At 38.5% G+C, this 18,901-nt stretch overlaps 9 protein-coding genes across 9 annotated transcripts; 2 read left to right on the forward strand and 7 right to left on the reverse strand.

Annotated features, from left to right (window-relative positions):
• Positions 1-73: 73 nt before the first annotated feature.
• BDF20DRAFT_807306 (uncharacterized protein) lies at positions 74-638 on the reverse strand (the record flags this gene model as incomplete). The annotated part of the gene is made up of 2 exons (XM_053076545.1): positions 74-178; positions 282-638. Coding segments are annotated over 2 exons (462 nt in total), but the record flags the coding sequence as incomplete, so codon positions are not given.
• A 934-nt stretch (positions 639-1,572) lies between these two features.
• On the reverse strand, positions 1,573-3,675 carry BDF20DRAFT_951114 (major facilitator superfamily domain-containing protein). Its single transcript, XM_053084876.1, has 5 exons — positions 3,521-3,675; positions 3,406-3,425; positions 3,103-3,341; positions 2,764-2,989; positions 1,573-2,654 (listed from the first exon to the last, which is right to left on the reverse strand). The coding sequence occupies exons 1-5, from the start codon at positions 3,662-3,664 to the stop codon at positions 1,766-1,768; spliced, it is 1,518 nt and encodes a 505-aa protein (XP_052941229.1). The 5' UTR covers positions 3,665-3,675; the 3' UTR covers positions 1,573-1,765.
• A 1,952-nt stretch (positions 3,676-5,627) lies between these two features.
• On the reverse strand, positions 5,628-6,529 carry BDF20DRAFT_79067 (DUF51 family protein). The gene is made up of 3 exons (XM_053076185.1): positions 6,317-6,529; positions 6,107-6,226; positions 5,628-6,029 (listed from the first exon to the last, which is right to left on the reverse strand). The coding sequence occupies exons 1-3, from the start codon at positions 6,436-6,438 to the stop codon at positions 5,660-5,662; spliced, it is 612 nt and encodes a 203-aa protein (XP_052941230.1). The 5' UTR covers positions 6,439-6,529; the 3' UTR covers positions 5,628-5,659.
• On the reverse strand, positions 6,384-7,805 carry BDF20DRAFT_79075 (uncharacterized protein). Its single transcript, XM_053076190.1, has 2 exons — positions 7,322-7,805; positions 6,384-7,260 (listed from the first exon to the last, which is right to left on the reverse strand). Exons 1-2 carry the CDS (start codon positions 7,690-7,692, stop codon positions 6,621-6,623), a joined length of 1,011 nt encoding a protein of 336 aa, XP_052941231.1. The 5' UTR covers positions 7,693-7,805; the 3' UTR covers positions 6,384-6,620.
• A 326-nt stretch (positions 7,806-8,131) lies between these two features.
• BDF20DRAFT_847575 (uncharacterized protein) lies at positions 8,132-9,588 on the reverse strand. The gene is made up of 3 exons (XM_053079808.1): positions 8,983-9,588; positions 8,633-8,863; positions 8,132-8,552 (listed from the first exon to the last, which is right to left on the reverse strand). The coding sequence occupies exons 1-3, from the start codon at positions 9,467-9,469 to the stop codon at positions 8,278-8,280; spliced, it is 993 nt and encodes a 330-aa protein (XP_052941232.1). The 5' UTR covers positions 9,470-9,588; the 3' UTR covers positions 8,132-8,277.
• A 420-nt stretch (positions 9,589-10,008) lies between these two features.
• On the reverse strand, positions 10,009-10,832 carry BDF20DRAFT_921594 (uncharacterized protein). The gene has a single exon (XM_053084667.1). It carries the CDS (start codon positions 10,520-10,522, stop codon positions 10,268-10,270), a length of 255 nt encoding a protein of 84 aa, XP_052941233.1. The 5' UTR covers positions 10,523-10,832; the 3' UTR covers positions 10,009-10,267.
• Positions 10,833-11,608: 776 nt separating this feature from the next.
• Positions 11,609-13,352, reverse strand: BDF20DRAFT_831972 (uncharacterized protein; the record flags this gene model as incomplete). The annotated part of the gene is made up of 2 exons (XM_053078496.1): positions 11,609-12,036; positions 12,131-13,352. The coding sequence occupies 2 exons, from the start codon at positions 13,350-13,352 to the stop codon at positions 11,609-11,611; spliced, it is 1,650 nt and encodes a 549-aa protein (XP_052941234.1).
• A 126-nt stretch (positions 13,353-13,478) lies between these two features.
• BDF20DRAFT_847580 (biogenesis of lysosomal organelles complex-1, subunit 1) lies at positions 13,479-14,324 on the forward strand. The gene is made up of 5 exons (XM_053079809.1): positions 13,479-13,610; positions 13,675-13,747; positions 13,817-13,949; positions 14,017-14,101; positions 14,170-14,324. The coding sequence occupies exons 1-5, from the start codon at positions 13,541-13,543 to the stop codon at positions 14,193-14,195; spliced, it is 387 nt and encodes a 128-aa protein (XP_052941235.1). The 5' UTR covers positions 13,479-13,540; the 3' UTR covers positions 14,196-14,324.
• Positions 14,325-14,675: 351 nt separating this feature from the next.
• Positions 14,676-18,638, forward strand: BDF20DRAFT_79333 (uncharacterized protein). The gene is made up of 6 exons (XM_053076229.1): positions 14,676-15,292; positions 15,371-15,484; positions 15,554-16,050; positions 16,128-16,699; positions 16,766-18,061; positions 18,122-18,638. The coding sequence occupies exons 1-6, from the start codon at positions 14,831-14,833 to the stop codon at positions 18,592-18,594; spliced, it is 3,414 nt and encodes a 1,137-aa protein (XP_052941236.1). The 5' UTR covers positions 14,676-14,830; the 3' UTR covers positions 18,595-18,638.
• The last annotated feature ends 263 nt before the right edge of the window (positions 18,639-18,901 follow it).

Consider the following 18,901-nt stretch of genomic DNA (forward strand, 5'->3'; position numbering starts at 1 on the left):
GTATTACTATGGCCGGTAATATCATCCAAACCATGCAATTCCTCACTGCGATGATGATGAAAGTTGGCCTTACAACGAACAAACTTTCAAGCTTGTAGATCAGGTATTTCAGCATCCGTTTCTCAAAGAGTTTAACAATAGAATTAGTGTATGCAAACACTTGTCCCCTTGGCAGCTTCTGTAAGACACTGACTATAGCCTTTGGTGAAATTTTTACTGATTACTATTGTCGAATGTTCTTGCTTGAAATCTTCAAAAAAAGTCTTGATGCTGTCGTTTACTGCTGTCTTATGAGCGACCTTTTTGCCTGTAACCAGTTGTCCAATCGAATACCAGAATTGCTGTGTAAAGACTCCTGAAGGGAAGTCATTCTTCTTATTATGGACGAGATAAGCATTGACAAATAGCTGACAACGGAACATTATAGCCCTAAGGTCTTTGCAGCACGAAATGACTTTTTCCATAAACTTTTCACGATACTCGGGTAATGCGGCACGGCTAACAGGAAGTTTCCTAGTAAACATGGTAGAGTCACTGCCTAGGACAGCCGAGATGAATTCCTGCTTCGATTGAGTGTGGTTGGAACAATCTGGCGAACGGGAGATGGTATGACCATCTCCTTTACAGCTGATGCACTTTACAGTCTTTGCACTTGACATGTTCTGATGGTGTAATAATGTTGCTAGTACAATTGTGCGCCGAAAACGCATTCCTTAATACATGCTTACCAAATAAGTTCTCTTTCTTTGTGCGCTTTGCTTTCACTAATTCGATTTTATCCATGATAATACTCTTGCACATGCTAGTAAAGGATAGCAGTGTTCATGAGGTGATTAAATGAAAGAAATGAGGAAGAGAGATGTGGAAGGTTTCAAACACGAAAATGATCATCACTGTTGACAACAAAAAGCCTTCCTTTGACAACATATTATAAAGCATTATCTCATTTACGCATTCAACATCGCGAGTAAAAGAAGCAGTCAGTCTCTTTATATAAAAACTTAGATTCGATCTTTACGCTGCCAGCTTGCTGTGTAGAAGTTCATTAGCATACTGCCCTCATAATCCAGCTTTCCATTACACTGCTTAGCACGTATGCCTACTTTGTCTCAGTTTTGGTCGTGGCCCGCTCCGGCTCACTACACATGATGGCATAATCCATCGTATGCCATAATCAAACTTTTATTATTATGCTTTCATGGCTACTCGATCTGGCTGAAGTGTGTCAGGAGAGCAGATAGCTTGAATAGAGAACTTGTCTGAGCTAGACAGAGCATTATCCCCATTGTGGGAAGAGAAGTCTAATTTTTTCTTGTAATGCTTATTTTTTTCCCCCGCAATCTCCCATCCACTGGCCACAACAAGAGTTTCTGATACCCAAAAACAATGGGACGAGTCTATTAATTTTTCTCAGAATGAGCATATCCCAATTCTTCCGCATTGAATATAAGCGCGCTGACATACACAACATATAACTGTACACAGTCAAGTATTTCAAAAGTATATTAATTATAGATGAACAATTAGATATTGATGGATATGAATAACAATTAGATATTGTATTCGACTGAGGTCTTCAATGTAAAGTTGTACGTATTGTGGTACAGCAAATATTGTACACGACTTCTTCATGTTATGAGAGAGAGAAGTAACCGATATGGCAAATGATCTATAATTCTATGTATATGGAGAAAGAGGGAGAAAGAAACCAACCCTTTCTTCCGTTCATCCTTACTGTATGTACAGTCATCCTGGAAAGAGAGAATCAAGTTTTTTTATCAGCAGCCATGTTATTTTCAATATCCTCTTTGACTTCTTGTTGCATAGTAGGAGAAGCTGCACCGTAGCGAACATTTCTGCAGAATAATGTACAAATAAAGCCAACTGCAGAAGCAGCAATAGGTAAAATAAAGATAGTGTGAATAGCTCTAGAGTAAGCAGAGATCACGGGCCGTTGAATGTCCAGCGGCATGGTACGAACAAGTAAGAAATTTTTGAGAGCGCCATATTTGTTTGCCGTTGTGAGGACATCGAGCGGCAATTGAGCAAACTCTCTTTTCAAAAATATAGCATAAAGCACTTGGTAAATCGCAATACCAACAGAGGAAGCTAGCATCATGAAAAAGTTATTTGAGCTGGTCGCCACCGCAATGTCCTTACATTCAACACTGGATTGACAGGTGAGAATGGCATTTTGCTGGGATAATCCGAAAGCAAATCCACAAAAGGCGAGATAGCCAGCTTGCTGTCCCCACGAGCTCTGCTCATGGACGGTGTAAAAAAGCCCGTAGCCTAACAGATTGGATGCTGACCCAATCATAAGGTAGACCTTGGTATAAGGAAACTTCCTTAACAATACGCCACAGCCGACAGAACCAGCAATGAGACAAACCATGAATGGGACAAGACGAAGACCTGACTGTGTGCTATTAGCACCGAATACAGCCTGAAAATAAATAGGGCCAAAGTAAAGTGTACCAACAAAAGTTAGACCCAAAGTCATAATGTACAAGTACACTACAAAACATCCAGGATTGAACAGAATGCGGCCTGGTAAAAGAGCCTCTTTAGCAATCCATCCTTCAGATATTATTAAACCGATGAATGAAATCCCTGCGCCTACAAATGCACCTATACAATGAGCATCGTTCCATCTATCTCCCACAGCCCATGCAAAAAATTAAAGAATAATATAAAGGATATAGGAAGAGTAAAAGTTTAGAATGTATTGTCATCTTTCGGTTGCATTCCGCTATACTTTACCCATAGGGGCTTCCCCAGTTCAGAGCTAATAGCAAGCAAACGATAAATCCAATAGCACAGACAGAACCCGTCCAATCAATGCGTTTTATTTTACCAACAAACGTATCTTTACCGGTATCTTGAGTTTCTTCCAAAAAAAAGAAAGCAATTATCAACGCACATGCAGCTAAAATAACATTCAACCAAAAATCCCAGTGCCATGAAGCATGATCTACAAATGCACCACCTTTGCGTACATTTGGATATACACATATAACAATCATATCAACATTCAGTTGCCATTTTCTTGGCTGCTTTGAAGAAAGGGAAAATAGGGGAGATGAAAGAAAGTCAACTTACCGATAAGTGGGCCGACAACACTCGCGATACCATAAACAACGGCCAACATAGATTGGAATCGAGGTCGCAATGGGATAGGAGCAACATCAGTAACTAGGATATAAGTCATGGACATGACACCGCCACCACCAAAGCCTTGAATAGTACGACCAGCAATAAGCATATCGATATTCTTGGATAGTGCATTTATCATTGACCCAATGAGGAACAGAACGATACCAAACAAGAAAACAGCCTTTCTATTATCAATGAGAAGCGTTTGTCAATAACTTTGTTCATCATCCCATCACTGTTCCTTTTTACCTTCCAAAGATATCGGAAAACTATAATAAAAGATTGTCAACATGTCAAGTTAGAGAAAACCATGAGTGGCATATATATAGGATGTTTCGTCTGCACAAGTTTGTATGTAAGTTACCTTGCCGGATAATGGTTGGAATGCATTCACGGCCACAAGATAAGCCGTCGCAATCCATGTTTGGGAATCCAATGCATTCAAATCGGTAGCAATAATACTCAGCGCAGGCGCAACCACAGTAGAATTCAAGGACATCATGAACATTGCAAAGACGATACCGATAATAACAATGATAAATCTTATCAGATCACTGGTTGTCTCAAAGTTTGAATATCTCTTCCTATTCGTTTCCTTTCTAGCTACTGTATCATTGTCCTGTTCATTGTTGGATACTGTCAAGCTGACGTTGTTGGTATGGCTGTCTTTATGAAAAGAAAATGAATTGCGTGATTTTGAATCTATCGATCCGTGGCGGTGTCTTCGATTTTCAACCTCATCCACTATACTAGCAGCACTGGAAGTATCTTGATGAGACATATATTTTGTAAGGTTAAGAGTGTTAGAAATGGATGAATGACCAACTGTAAAATGGACAGTAGTAAGAAAAATAAAGTTTGAAGTATAAAAATTCAAATCACAATTAGAATGAGAAATATCTATAATCCATACATATATATATATATATACAGGTACCCAATGAATCCTCTTAGTCATAGATCAGAAAATATGAATCGTTCATATGGTTGAGAAAATTCCAGGTAAATTGTGCACCACAAGGAGAAGGTAGTACCGGTTGAAAAATAAACCGAGAGCATGTTTACTTATTGATTCTGTCGTACGAGATCATCCTTTTCATTTTATTGTGCCTTCATACTTTCAGGACTGCATCGTTTTGCATCGTTATTCATATGCAGGATGTTGGGGGCATTGAATAGAAAAGTAGTCGCTGCAAAGAAGAAATAGTACTCTTAGATATGTCCAAAGATTGTCTCGATTTTGGTCCATTGAATCGTTATCAAAATGTATCCGGCAACTGCCTCATTGAAAATTTAAAGGTAAGTACTTTATAAAGATAAGTACTTTGAGACATTTAATATTGAGCGCGACCGTTCTGTGTTTTGTAGGCTGTTGAATTTTGCTAATGTTCGATACGGCGTATCGTGCAGAAATGCATGTCAGTGCGTAAAATTAAGCCTTGAGGAAGTAGGTGGAACAAGGACAAACAACTTTCCATTCATCAGCAAGATCCTGTGCTTCTTCAAATGAAGACATAGGAAAAAGTAATTTTCCTTGTTCAAGTATTACAGAAAATTGCAGGGAAAAAGGACGGACGTTAGAAGACATGACAATGTCATTTTTATTTGATGCTGCTTTTATGGCCAATCGCCTTACTTTTTGAAGAATTACAGTAAGGAATCAAAAAATGATGAGCCAGATTTTGTGTTTCGATCGCACTGGCTTTCTTCTTGTATAACATGAACACTACTTTTCCAACCATTCTTGCACAAGTCAGGAAAACTGGAATTTTCTCGGTAAAGTGTCTTGTGTTTCGCTGATAGCGTCTATGTCGCATGTTCAATACCTTACAATGTCCATTACTCCTTTACCAAGCTTAACAATGCACTTTTTGTTATTTACGCTTATAAATACACGTGTCAAACCGTTATATTGAAGGCAGCTTTTGTAAATGGTTTAATCAAGCGTCATAGCGCCGTGCAGCAGTACTTTGCTCGTAAACTAGCACGACTTTTGGCACTTTCCAATTGTTCCTAAAACATTCTTGACAACGACATTCGCTATAGCATTAAGTGGTTCTAATAATCGATCATCAACTCCAAATCGCATACATTTTTAAATGAATATGTCACCCAATCCGTTAAAGTTCAATGGCGATATGTTATATGCCACACCGCCTTCTTCGTCTTTCATCTGATTCTTTACCATCTCGATTGCTATCAAATGAAAGTTTACAGAATAAAGTGAACAAACCACAGATATATACGCAGATAAGGTCAAGGTCAATCACATTCAGTGAGAATCTAAAAATATCATCACGAGTGCATATTTCACTCTCGCAAACGCATTCTTTGTTTTTGATATTTTACAAAAGTTACAGTCAAAATAAACATTTAAACCCCATTTTGCTATGTAGTTTTGTAGAGTGTTTGGAATGGCACAAACAGAGTACTCTTTGACACGTTCAAAAAAGGAAAAAGGGTATGCATGTATGTGTGTCTGGAAGAGCTATCGATTCGAATTTTATTGCTTGATGATAATCTCGCCCTCAGAGTAAAATGCTTCCAACTTTTCTGACTGATATCTTGTTACTTTAACGTATTTCTTACAATATTCTGGACTGAAAGTACCATGATAACCGCCTTTTCGTAAGACGGACTTGATAGCTTCTTCTTTTGTCCATTGCTGCTCAACCATCACCTCTGGTAAATAGGTTGCCGTATCTTTTATGCCTGTACTGGGATTGATGAATTCAACCCAAATACCATGTTTGCCTATTTGCCAATCAAGATAGTCATCGACTTTTTCAAAGTTTGTCAATAATGAAACCGCACAGCTTAGTTGAGGAATTTCTGCTAAGGTAATGGGTAAAAAACGAGTATCTCGTAAAGCACTGAGTTTCAAGTAACAAAGGAGTAATGTAAGTATGACCTTTCGCTGATTTAGTTTATACCACTGGCTTAGAAATACCTTATCAACGCATATTTCTTCAATCCCTCATGCAAGGGCATTGGATTGAAGTTACCAATGCAGCCTCTTAATTCATAATTGTCGTACCGAGATTTTTTGTGCCAAGTTACAAACAGAGGACTACAAATAGAATACTGTTAGCTATCAGAGCATCAGTCTGCATCGTCATCGTGAGATAGAGTTGTTTGATTGTTTTCTTTTTTTTTTTACTATTTATCATTGGGAAAGTGAGGTTCAGGTAGCTCTTCCTTTTTCAAATAAGCTATGAGTACTTTAAAACAATATTTGACATGATCTTCTGTTACAGCAGATGATGATGAGGAGGATGCCATGGTTTTAATTCTTTTCTTGATTTGGAGAAGAATTTAATAATAGAACGATGATATAATATGGGTACTTAGTGTATAAATCCCAGGATATGGAGAGAAAGAAGAAACGGAATAGAGAGTCTGAAATGATGAAAAATTTATGCAAAATAAAAAAAAAATTAAACTACGCCAGCAAAGAGGCAAAGTTACTCCCAATCACTGTCACTGTCCTCTTCCACTTCCTCTTTATCAGACTTCTTTTCCTCAGCTTTCACCCATTCGTCTTCAGTTTTATTCGGTTCATCTGCAGAAATATGGCTGAAGTCATCTGTATCTTCTGAATGGCTGGATGTCGAAACTCTGATGGGTTGTTCTTTAGCAGACGATTCGTCTTTTTTAACGTCGTTAATAGCGGTTTTATCATCATCCTTTTCCTCATTACTGCTCTCATTTTTATTGTCAGACTTGGATACATCTTCCTTTTCTTCTTCTTCATCGTCAGAATCCCATTTGAAATCTTCTTCGTCCTCGTCCTCTTCTTGATGTTGCTGCACAATCAATTGTCTTTTCTGTTCATCCTGATCGATTTTCCATGCATGATAGAAATATCTTTGCCAAAACAATGAATAGCTGACTTCAACAGGAACTAAAGTGTTCATCATCTCTCTTAATTTAGGACAACCTTCCAAGAGCTGAGCAATTTCTCCGGTATATTCATTGATATTGAAAGTAGATTTGAATGTCTCGTACACTTTCTTTTCATCCTCCCTTGTGATTTCAGGTTCCTTCAAATAAGTATTTTCGTTGGTCTGCATTTTAGCGATCAGAGCTTCTCTACGAGTAGCACTATCAATTGGACATTTAGTTACAGCTTTTGCGCTACACTTCCAAATCATAAATATCTTACTATATGCGTGGCCCATTTTCTACTCCTCCTCCCTCCTCTTGTTCTGGTTCTGGGCTTTCCTCCTCTGGTGCTAATATCGTCACTGTATTCTTTAAATTTGATAGAACTTCTGTACCGAATCGTTGTAAATACTGTTCTGCCGAACGGGTACGATCGTTGAGCCCCTCTTTAAGTTGATTTAAATCCATATTTTCTGGTAATTTTACTTGTTTCAGAAGCTGAGATGACGGATTCTTCAGAGCACCGACAAGCCCATCGCGCAAGCTATTAAAGTTGACTGTATTTATTTTGCCCAGGCTATCTTTAAGATTGTCGAGTAATGCCGACTCATTATGATTCCCTTCGTCTCCTGCAGTTGTATCTCTTCTCATTTGACTGTCACTGCCTTCTGCGGCATCGTCTTGGTTGGTTGACTTTTGTTGCCCTTCGTCATCGTCAGAAGCATCTTCTGTCAAAACCTGAGCGAATTCTTGAAGGTCTTTCTTTGTGCCTTCCACGAAAGCCTCGCTCTATGGAAGGACGTGAAAAACGGAAATATAAACAGTAGTTTGTGTTGGCATGAACAGCCAGATTACAAATATTACATATACTGAGCTGCTTAATTTACTTGTTTCTTGACAGTGTCCAATAAACTGGTCCATTTCTTTCCCCAATTGATATTATTAAAGGCTTTTAAAACAACATCATTTTCTTCCTGCTGATGAGCGCCAGCATTATTCAGTGATTGTTCTTTTTCATTATCGTTCACTGCTGAAGCAGTATATTGATATATATCATCCATAGTGTGCAATAATTATAATAATTATATAAAAGGCAGAAAAAAAAGAAGAGAATGGTTTATGATGAAAGGAATTTTAAGCATGCATATGGAAAAGTCTGTGTGGAGTCTGAAATATGGGAGGCAAATGGTATCAAATGTGTGCCACAGCGAATCCAGGTGATAAGGTTTTCAACCCTTACTCCTCTACCGCCGTTACCGCTAATATTTCCTTCATTTGACTATCTTCATCGGTTTTACATTCAGCGTACGCTATACCAGCTTTTAAAATAGCAGTGCAGCCAGTATAAAAGATTTCAGCAAAAAACTGATGGACTTTAAAATGCTCATCCATTTCTATAGCTTTAGCAAGACCGGCATATGTCAAATTATAGGTTCTTTCACGAACGGAGCAAGTTTCGTCGAGTCTAATCAAAGCGTATTTCATCATTTCAAGGAGTCTGCTCATGAGGCCTAGAAAAGAATGCAAAAAATTATACCTTATTATTATAAAGCCTTTATCTACGTACCATGTCATTATAGTTGAAGCTTACCAGGAATGGGGCTCTTTTTTAATGCAATAGCTGTTAAAACAGCAGCCTGGATAATCAAATTTGAAAGGCCATTCAAAGCTTGATCTTGCTGTTCCTTTGTAAGTTTTCTCCTTGTGTGTTCATTTTGTTGCTCATTTTCTTCTTGAGCTGCTCGTATTACAAGATCATGTTTCTTTCTTAATTCGGTCAATTTTCTTTCCAAACTTGATTTCACAAAGAAATTGGAATCAACTGATTATATATAGTACGTAGTAGCCATATTTGTATGGAAGAAACATGTGGTTAATCTATGCATAGTAGTTCTTGCGCATTATAACTTCCGTAGTCGATAAGTAAACAACGACACTTACTTGGAAGCGAAGAGAGCACCTTCTCTAACCCCATCATATATAATTCAATTGACATAGTGTATTGACTGTCATTGTTGGCAGAACCGGTTGTGACAATTGTCGAGCTATTATAAACTTCAACGGCCATTTTTATGAGCGCTAAGCCTTCTTCTACCTTCTCTTTGTTGATCTTTGCGGCAGCATATGACTGGTGAGCAGTAATGTTATTGAGTGTTTCATCATCGTTGCTGCTACTGCTTCTGCTACAACTTTTTCTCTCCCAAACAAAATCTGTTAGTCGAGATAAAGTTGATTTCTGTAACGCTTTAGTATGTATGGTATCTTCTTTTTCATAAGGGGGCGGTGGTGGCGTCAAACAAGAGGTGTCCTGTTGCTGAAATAAATGATGCATTGTTGCAGTTGTTGTTGACATAACCTGTTGAATAGAATTACCAACAATGGGCAGCTTGTTTGCATTATTTAAAACGAGTGAGACCAAGCTACTCATTGTAGAATTTTCGGTACGTGTATATCTGTCTAAATTTTGAACAATGGGTGGAAAAAAGATGAGTACGAAGAGAAGGAAAAGGGAAAAAAAAAGGAAGTGAGGAAGAGTATGAGTTTTTAAAGCATGATACATAAGGCATGGCAGCCGGTAACATGTGAAACTGTGTCCTTGATCGTTGTATCACTATCAAATGTTTGCATATTCATGTTAGTAGCTTATTACTGTTGTTGGCAATTAATTTTCACAACTCTCTTCAATATACACGAGACAAATACATATCTAAATTGCCTTTGTGTTAGCTCAGTATGAAAAAATATCTAGAAACCCCTCATGAGAAGGAGGAAGCAAAAGGTGGAAAATACATTGGGATCAATTGTTCCGAGGATTGTAGGATTCAGTTACGAAACATCTGGGCAAATTCGTAAGTGGGCGGTAAGAAATCTTTGTTGTCCTGCAGACGATCGAGTTTCTGGAGTATATATTGTAGACTGGTCCAACAGAGTAACCATATCTGCTGCTGTTGCGGTTGTCGGGGAGTCTTTAGTCGGTAGCAGGTTCAATTTAAATGAAATTGGGTCACTGATTGATGCTGATAGATATAAATTGTGGGACATCTGAAGACAGTCCATTGCATGAGATTTCGTTAGTAGTGAGCTTGGGTATCTGGGGTACAGTAAATCATACCCTCTACGTAGCTAGCCAAGACGCCAACGAAGACACCAATCACGATCCACAAAGGCTATTGGTATCCACAGGATAAAATCAACACTAGTTTTGGGACGACAGTAGGCAAGAAGTTTAGTGTTCTTCTTTGGCGTTGCGTAACTTGTTTGAATTGTTTGGACGGTAAATTCGGATAGTCTGACGAAGTCTCTTTCTGTCAGCTAAATTATTGTAATACGACCATGTAGAAAATGTACAGAGAAAGGCATAAAAAGATCGGTTGGAGTTCTCTTGAATAAGTGGCATAAGCTGGGTTAGAAGTGCGCCTTCAGGCGAAGATTGAGATAGAAAGAGAAATTTGCTTGGAAGTAAAAGGGCTCTTTCACGCATGATTGGTATGGGGTCACGAAGATCTCGCTACACCGGCAGGAGTACACCAAGATAGTCGCCATGTCTTCTAATAAACGCAGGCGTACTGACTTAAAGATTCGCTGGTAAGACTTTTGCGTCTACGTTGGTTCTCTGGCACTGAAGCCACAAGCTTTGCACAAGCATCTTGCTTGCCGTTTGTTCGTTTTCGTTCAGTCAGCCTAATCGCCGATGGAAGATCATTTAAGCATTGGGAAAATGTTGGAATTGATATCGTGGTAACGTCTGGGGGTGAATCTGGCAACAATGTCACGGGATCAATTTGTTGCTGATATTGTCAAATCTCTAATAGAAGTCGACGTTTGGATGTGTCGTGCAAGAGAAGGTTGAGAGCAATCCATCACCGCCAGCTTTGCCACAGTACCTTTAAATACACTTGGTGTTGCTGCGCTTGACAGCTCGGGATGAAGGTATTGCAGTTGACTTGCTTTAGGATAACAAGGGTGAAGATGGTATCGTAGATGGTGGAATGTCTTGTTGAGTATATTTACCTTTGATTTGCATATGACAAAAACGATAATTGAATAGCTGTAACGCATTGGGTTTGGTAGTTGAGGTACCAAAATAACTCCCTTCCCCTTTTAGAAAATATTTCAGTTGGCCTATTGAAGGCGTTTCTAAAACAATCGTGTACAATGTAAGGACGCTGTCGTAATCAGATCATACTATTCCTCCTTCATTATAAAGTAATTTCAATATGTGAGTCGTTACAATCAGTCATTTATAATGGTTAATGAGTATAATCATATATGATATAAGATACATGCACATTTATTGATTAACTGAAGTATGATACTATCGAATTGAATCAACCTGTGGGGCATAGTTTGTATAATTCATAAAAATAAAAATCCAGCAAAAGCTTCTTTTTTTCTTTTCCAGATGAGCTTATCCGTTGCAAGTATAGATGGTATTCTAGAAATAGCGTTGGAAGACCGAATTCTGTTTATTCTTCTGTGAATAAATAAATGAGATAATATTTACAGATCTGCGCAAGAAGAGGACTAAGTAATTGCAGATATTAAACATCTAGAGCAAACATACGTATTACTCCTCGTTTTCGTTTGTTTGAGGTCTTCGAGGCGGCCTCGCGAAAATCTGGTAAGGCTTATTCCAGGTCAAATCGTCTTCATCGGGTGCGTGGTATAATTCGCTATCTTTGGTAATAATTGCATTCACTGACTGCATAGCTGCTCTTGTTTCCTCTGTATATTGTTCTTCCTCTCTCACTACTGTTTCAGCTGTAACAGCTGGTAATTCTGGCGGTGCAATCACCTCTTCTGGAGTTGAATAGGAAAAGAGCTCTTCATTGTGTTTCGCTCTGGCCTCTTCGAAACTCATATTCTCATCATAGTCAGCAGCAGTGACATGTATATATTCTTTAAACCTGCCACGTTCTTTACGCATATAGAGTTTAGAACGAAGGGCTGCGAATCGTCTCTCTAAACGCCTATTAAACTCTTGCTTGCTATCATCTAATCCACAATGAAGGAGTATACACAAATCCTTTTCCGTTAGTAACTGTGCCAGATCCGTCGTTATCGAGTTCTCTATTTCTTTCTGGTTTACCTTTAGAGTAAGCTAACAATGAACCTTCAGGACTATGTGTGATGTCTTCTGGAGCGCGCTTTATCTTTTTGGCAGGACGCTGCCTGGCTGTAACGATTGATGTAGCTACATGAGGGCCCAGAGCAAATTGTGGTTCTCGATGTGGCCTCCTTGGTGAAGAGGTTGAGACTGTAGGTGTTTTATATACTAGTTGTTGGGCAGCTGGTTGATTTTCGCTCCTAAAAGTGCGAGATGGAGGTTGATCATACAAACTTCTAAATGTAGACGGTGATAAGGGCGTTTGTTCCGAAGTAATATGGGATGATGATGATGCCGATGACTGATTATTATTTTCATAGGGTAAAATGGCATGCTTTGCTCTTAAGGCTGCTTTTTCCGAAAATAAATAGCCCGTTTGCTCAACATTGATTGTAGGTAATGAAGACGGTGATATGAGCTGTTGTGGTGATGCTGCTGTTTGTAACGTTGTTGATCTGTTTGAGTCAAAGTTGCTCGTCAATAGTGCCACTTTAGGTTTTGGTTTGGTTATGTCGCCTCTTTTGATCCTTTCATTCACTTTCAACTTGAATGTCATATGACTCCTTTTCAGCCGTTCTAAAGGTACTGCATTTTCTCTAATTCCTAATTCATAGACTTGGTTGGCTTCTTCGAATTTGCCCGTAGATTCATAAAAATCGGCATAGTGTTCGTAGAATTTTGCTAATTTTTGCCCGATTCCTTGCTTCATCAAAAATTTGAATAAATTGTGTGGCTCAGGCACCATAGAAGCATATTCCAACCAAACTTTTAAATATCTCACATCATCTTTATACCGAGGGTCGTCTATATATTTTATTGTCGTGTGTTTCAATAGCTCTATGATTTTTGAATCAGCAGCCGATTCCTCAGGGTACATCTGTAACATCCAAGTTATGTAGTTGATGTAGATTTGAAGCGGATCGTCTTCCTCTTCAATACGTCTTAGTTGGCTTTCAAATATTGCATGACCTTCTTTCAAGATTCTGTCGCGTTCATCAGGCTTACTATCGTAAAGCAAACTGAGAGCCCTGATCGATCTGCCTTCCTTTCGTGGTATAATGTTTTCAGCCTGTGCGCGAATGGCTTCTGTGAATCTGGGAACATTGTCAAGTACGGCCTCTCTTTCCTCTCGGCTTAAAGTACAGATTGTTCTACTATTTATAGTATTATGACTATTTGCGCTATTATTCCCTGTGTTTTCCATGTTGACGCATTAATTTGAGAAAGGGCTCTAGAATTGTTATGAAAATGGTTGCCAGCAATTTTCAACAATCATCGCGCCGATTGAATCTCCTGGACCAACGCTGAATGAAGAATAGTGTACCTTAAACTGTGATTTTATATTTTTCTTTCTTCTTACTAGTTCGCATAATCGCCTTAACTCCAGGCAATATGTCGAGTTCATTGTCGGATATGCTTAAAGCACATAATCAAAAACGTACCGAACTTAAACGACAGAATGGTACCTTAACTCATTTCACGTATGACTTGGCGCCTTAATCAGTCAAACTGAGCATTTATTATAGAGAAAACAAAGAAAATCGCTGTTCAATCGACCAAAGATCTGACCGATGCTCTAAATGATTATGTCAATGAAGGGTAAGCTATTACTCATTTATCAGCCTATTCATCATTTGATTTGATTCTTATACTTCCGTTCATGCACAGTGTGGCAGAAATGTTATCTAAAGAAAAGGAATTGGAACAGCATTCGAGGAAATTATCCACTCAAATAAGCCAATATACCAATCAAACACAGCAATGGTTGTCATTAGTGGATGATTTCAATGCCTCTATTAAGGTAGTCTTTAGCATAATATGTATGTAAAATTGCAGTTTTATCAAACATTCAGCGTTAAAAAATGCAGGAGATGGGTGATGTAAGAAATTGGGCAGAAATAATGGAACAAGACATGAAGGCCATTATGGCAACGCTGGAGTTTGTGCACAGCGGTAAAGCAAAATTGCCAGGCAAATTCTTTAAAGAGTAGCAGCTGATTATAGTCAATTATCCTTCATAGGCATACCCGAGGACAGTATATCGTAGCAAAATAGCTAGATGTGCCTGTTTTTATTGTAACCAACGTTCAGTAATAAGCTTTATATCGTATTCGTCCTCCCAATCATTACTTGTTCTTTTCAATAAATCATTCGAGTATCAATTGTTCATCGCATCACAAAAGCAATATAATAGTAGCAGGAAACTGATTGTAAACTTCCAAATCGGTGCTCGGCCACTTTTGGTAAAACTTAACAATTCTTTTTTAGAAGGCATGGGCATAAGTGAGAAAAAGAGATGTGAGATTGATTTACTTATTAGGAGTGCCTCAATGATGAGCGTCAAATCAAAACGTACAATTCCAGTTTGACGAAAACAGACTCAAACATCCAAATGCGAGACTAAACAGCAGCAAGATCAAAGTACAATATTCTTATGCATCAAAGCTTGTCAGCCAACTTCGGTCGAAGGTATGAATATTCTAGGATATGGTTACTCAAAGGTCGCTTTTGATAGGCGGCTATTTTACCCCACATTTTTTTTAAAAAACTTTATAAAGGTAGTCCCTCTTTGTGCCAGGCTGTAACTTATTCGTATAAAAAAGGCACCACAGATTCGTTTTCGGTTTTTATTTGTTCTTTTTTATAGAGGTCTTTTCTCATTTATAGGATTTGTGTTAATCCATGTCTGATTATCCTTTGCAGTATCAAACACAATCTTATATAAACAACAATGCCATGACTGCTGGGAATCAAGCCGAGCAAGGTCAAAGGAACTTGAATGAAAATGACAACAGCCAATTTACACTCGATTTTGTAAGAAATCAGCAGTTACTGTTAGCGAGCAGTAATCAGTCAAATACATCAATGCATTCAAATTCAATTTATAAACACAGTGATAACCAGTTTTTGCAGCATACCCAGTCTCAGAATGTTAACAAACAAAAACCAAGCACGATCGACAGAAACATGCAAGTCAATCTTACATCAAAAAATCATGCGTATTCATCAACACCTTCAGATTATCAATCTTTACTGAATTTCTTATTATCTAACGATTATTCACCTGATGTCTTACGAAACATTCATGACAATCAACGCCAGTATTGTGATATACCGTTAGCGTCTGATATAGGTGCCGTAAATGTATGTCTAGCTTTTTTATTTGACTGCACGTCTACCAGCAATCGTTGATACTAATTTTCTTAACTTAATTTATAAAAGGAAATGGATAACATCATGGCTTCCAACCAAAAGAGTACTTACATAAGACCACTACCTTCATCGTGTTCAGCTGGCGTTAATACAGATGAGGAAAATAACTGTGAAGCAGCAAAGGTAAGTTAGAAATTATATTTCGGTTTTCTCACGATGGAAAGGTTTGAGTAAACAATTAGTATTATATAGTTCCCTGTAGAGCAAAGCCCATTAGATCCATTGTTCCTTTTTGATTTGCACAGCTCTCGACCACATATACCGGTTACAACTGATAAAGAGCAGCCAATGACTCAAACGAATGAGCAGCAGTATCGATATGACTCATCTTTGAATGGCCAGCCGATAGCAAATGTACCGCAAAGATCGCATATCTCGCAACAATCAAAGCAGCCACAACAACTCAATCTTAACACACAATCATTACCAACACAACAGTCTCTTATCAACAATATGAGTGCAATAAATAATGGCAATTACAACAAATTCATGGATATAGAAGCTCAAAACATAACACGCATCAGTTCTTCTGTTACCTCTCGTATCACTCAAGGACTGATGAACGCTGTCAGAATCAAATCTGCAATTCAAGCTTATCTAAATGCTAACGATCCATTAGATGCTGGTGAGAGAACTGTTATTATCATGACAAGCAAGGTCGCCCAGAAAAGCTATGGCACCGAGAAAAGGTTTGTGTTTCTTTTTCTTCTTTTTTATCCTTCACACTCTCCTTCATATTACAGAGTGCTTACCGATTTAAGCTTAGATTCCTATGCCCTCCTCCGACAATTATGCTTGTAGGCTCCAGTTGGTGGACTACGTTCTCAGAAAGTCAACATTCACAGCAGAAATCAACTAGTATCATACATGACGAAAGCGGTAGAGCTCGCTCCCCTCCTTCTTTGGCTATTCGTATATCCGGTGAATCAGCAAATCAACAAAGCGGGAAAATTGAGTGGTACAGCTCGTCAGGTGAAATGATTTATCGAACCGGTACTGAAAATAGTGAGAATGGATTATCCATGTTGCAAAATGGTGTCAGTAATGTGTCGATTGATGTAGTAGGTGACCTCAATTCAGGAAAACACCGAACAATGCTTGGTGAAACAAGTACAGTCACTAGCGATGATTCTCAATGTGGGAATGAACCGCTTGCAGGAGGTCGCTGTGTTTTACGACAGCTTTATATAAATGATGCTGACGAAAAAAGAAAAAAAGTTCAATGTCTAGTAGAAGTCCAACTTGCCAACGGACTAAAACTTGGCACCCTGTCCAGTCGAGGCATCAAAGTTATTAGTAAGCCCACAAAAAAAAGGCAAAGTGTGAAGAATATGGAATGTAAGTCAGCATTGAGGTTGTGTATTACCTGTTATTTGACTTGCTTCTAACCAACGCAAATAATAGTGTGTATTTATCACGGAACAACCGTATCCTTATTCAACAGGGTACGCTCTCAAACAGGGTCGACCAAATACTTAGGCGTTGCATCTACTTCTGAGCACCCTTCAGTTTTCAACTATCCAGGACGACTACATTGTCAGTCATCAAAAGATCCAAAGAACGAAAGTCGTTTTGCAACGAAGACAAGCTCTTGGGATCCATTTATCATTTGGATTGTTGATCCTTATATCAATACGAACCAGGCTAGTGAACCACAGAATTATGATCGTGCTGACGAATTCATAGGCTATCCTAGTTTAGTGCCAACTATACCTTATCCCAAACCTCCCAAAATAGCTTTGAAGAATAAGACAAATCAGCCTCTAGCAATTCGCTATAATCAGCAAATTGTTTTGCAATGCTTAACTACTGGTCTTGTAAGCCCTGTTATGATTATACGAAGAGTAGATAAGGTATCTACGGTTGTCGGTGGGGCTCACTGTCCATGCGAATTTGATCCTTCTTTTTCAGGTGGTGGTGAGTTTGGTGATGAAGTACTCGGGGACCCTGTATCTCAGCTACATAAGATAGCTTTACAAATAGTTCAGCATGACTGCAATGACCCCACACGTAACAGATCAAAAGGGTTGTCAAATGATCAACCGACGAATACATGTCAGCCATCCAATCTTGACAGCAACAGTTTGGCAGAACGGCGAACGAGACAAACTCAAGCAGAAATGCTAATGCCACAAAAATCAATGGGTCCTGCCAACTATTTAGCTTGCTTAAAAGATCTTGTAGGAACGCATAACTCAACAAATAATCGTACACCTATAAAAGGTTCTTTTTCGAATATCGACTTATTTACGGCAGCAGTAGAATCCGAATGTTTCAATTACACAGCGCGCGCCTTATCAGCGATTTTGAATTCAAATACGCCATTCAATACAGAAGTACTAAACCGTAAACGCTGTCTATCGATGGTGGAAGAACTCAATGATAGTGAATTGCACACAATGGAAGATACAGAATTGTATGGTAAGCAAAGTCATAATAGTGCCAATAAGAACGCAAGAAGACGTGTTGATAGTTGGGATGCCAATTCTCCAACATGTACTTCGATAATACAACAAAATATAAATGTGCAATTACCCGATTACGCATCAGACCAGCGCCCTACAGTTTATCACGATAAATCAGCAACTGCAAATAGAAAGCATAGCATAGCTGCAAATAACGGACAAGCGTTGGCTGAATATGGGGCATTCTGGTCAGAGGATATCTCAGATAATGCTGTGTGGACTATTGTTGGAACAGGTACGGCCCGCTTTTTTTAAGATCCTCGCTTGGTTTCGTTTCTAATAGTTGCACATTTAGAGTGTGCAAGATATACTTTTTGGACACCGGCGTATCTTAACGAAGAGAGACAGATGGAGAAGCAATTTACAGCTCCCCTAAGCACACCATTCCCGTGTTTAACTCACTTTACTATTTCATCTGATATGGGTGCACTTCCTAGCAAGGATTCCGGTATAGAACAGAATGACGATAAAGCTTCAAGGGATATCATGACAGCATCAGGAGAGAATTTCACTCGAGATCTCCAGATATGGTTCGGCGATATCAAGGCCCCAATTACAGAATACCGTAGTCGTGAAATGTTAGTGTGCTGGTTACCAACACGTGCTGAACTGCTGAAATCTGTCGGCTTAAATAGGAGGCATGACCTGCTCGAAAATGATAGCGATGTCGAGCATAAAACTTCTAATATGCCCTACAGCATTCGTATTCTGTTAGTAAGAGGCGATGGAGTTGTCTATAAAACTGGACGATTCTATACATTTTGTTAAAGAGTAGTAATAATAATAAAATATACCCAACTTCAATTCCTTTTTTGAACAAAAAGTACGACATTCTTTGGGGAAAAAAAAGTTACATTTGGCGTGTGCTGCTGTCCTAAGAGTATTATCTTATCAGAATGCAATATTCTAACATTTCTTAGTTATAAGTGTTTATTTCGACAATACATAAAAATAATAGAATTGAAAATCATCTCTATATTTCGCTTTCAGAGAAAAATATAATACAAGTTTAGTTTTGGTTCATTAATTGAGAGTAATAAATTATATATAAGAAGACTATACACAAAAAGGAAAT

The sequence above is a fragment of the Mycotypha africana genome (assembly GCF_025528875.1).
Source record: "Mycotypha africana strain NRRL 2978 chromosome Unknown BDF20scaffold_1, whole genome shotgun sequence".
In the NCBI taxonomy this organism is placed as follows: Eukaryota; Fungi; Mucoromycota; class Mucoromycetes; order Mucorales; family Mycotyphaceae; genus Mycotypha; species Mycotypha africana.

Excerpts from the sequence above, each read along its gene's own strand:
- BDF20DRAFT_847575 (XM_053079808.1), bottom strand. The coding sequence starts at position 9,469 with ATGAGTAGCTTGGTCTCACTCGTTTTAAATAATGCAAACAAGCTGCCC. Across the intron at positions 8,864-8,982 it reads GGTGCTCTCTTCGCTTCCAA|TTGATTCCAATTTCTTTGTG; the intron begins GTAAGTGTCGTT and ends ATATATAATCAG. Across the intron at positions 8,553-8,632 it reads AAAAAAGAGCCCCATTCCTG|GCCTCATGAGCAGACTCCTT; the intron begins GTAAGCTTCAAC and ends ATTCTTTTCTAG.
- BDF20DRAFT_79067 (XM_053076185.1), bottom strand. The coding sequence starts at position 6,438 with ATGGCATCCTCCTCATCATCATCTGCTGTAACAGAAGATCATGTCAAA. Across the intron at positions 6,227-6,316 it reads CACTTTCCCAATGATAAATA|TCCTCTGTTTGTAACTTGGC; the intron begins GTAAAAAAAAAA and ends TTCTATTTGTAG. Across the intron at positions 6,030-6,106 it reads AAGAAATATGCGTTGATAAG|TGCTTTACGAGATACTCGTT; the intron begins GTATTTCTAAGC and ends CTTGAAACTCAG.
- BDF20DRAFT_921594 (XM_053084667.1), bottom strand. The coding sequence starts at position 10,522 with ATGCGTGAAAGAGCCCTTTTACTTCCAAGCAAATTTCTCTTTCTATCT.
- BDF20DRAFT_847580 (XM_053079809.1), top strand. The coding sequence starts at position 13,541 with ATGTCGAGTTCATTGTCGGATATGCTTAAAGCACATAATCAAAAACGT. Across the intron at positions 13,748-13,816 it reads AATGATTATGTCAATGAAGG|TGTGGCAGAAATGTTATCTA; the intron begins GTAAGCTATTAC and ends GTTCATGCACAG. Across the intron at positions 14,102-14,169 it reads GCTGGAGTTTGTGCACAGCG|GCATACCCGAGGACAGTATA; the intron begins GTAAAGCAAAAT and ends TATCCTTCATAG.
- BDF20DRAFT_79075 (XM_053076190.1), bottom strand. The coding sequence starts at position 7,692 with ATGAGAAGAGATACAACTGCAGGAGACGAAGGGAATCATAATGAGTCG. Across the intron at positions 7,261-7,321 it reads GAAAATGGGCCACGCATATA|TGCTACTCGTAGAGAAGCTC; the intron begins GTAAGATATTTA and ends TCCAATTGATAG.
- BDF20DRAFT_79333 (XM_053076229.1), top strand. The coding sequence starts at position 14,831 with ATGTCTGATTATCCTTTGCAGTATCAAACACAATCTTATATAAACAAC. Across the intron at positions 16,051-16,127 it reads AGCTATGGCACCGAGAAAAG|ATTCCTATGCCCTCCTCCGA; the intron begins GTTTGTGTTTCT and ends ATTTAAGCTTAG. Across the intron at positions 16,700-16,765 it reads AAGTGTGAAGAATATGGAAT|TGTGTATTTATCACGGAACA; the intron begins GTAAGTCAGCAT and ends CGCAAATAATAG.
- BDF20DRAFT_951114 (XM_053084876.1), bottom strand. The coding sequence starts at position 3,664 with ATGTTCATGATGTCCTTGAATTCTACTGTGGTTGCGCCTGCGCTGAGT. Across the intron at positions 3,342-3,405 it reads TTTTCCGATATCTTTGGAAG|AAAGGCTGTTTTCTTGTTTG; the intron begins GTAAAAAGGAAC and ends CATTGATAATAG. Across the intron at positions 2,990-3,102 it reads TGTTGTCGGCCCACTTATCG|GTGGTGCATTTGTAGATCAT; the intron begins GTAAGTTGACTT and ends ATGTACGCAAAG.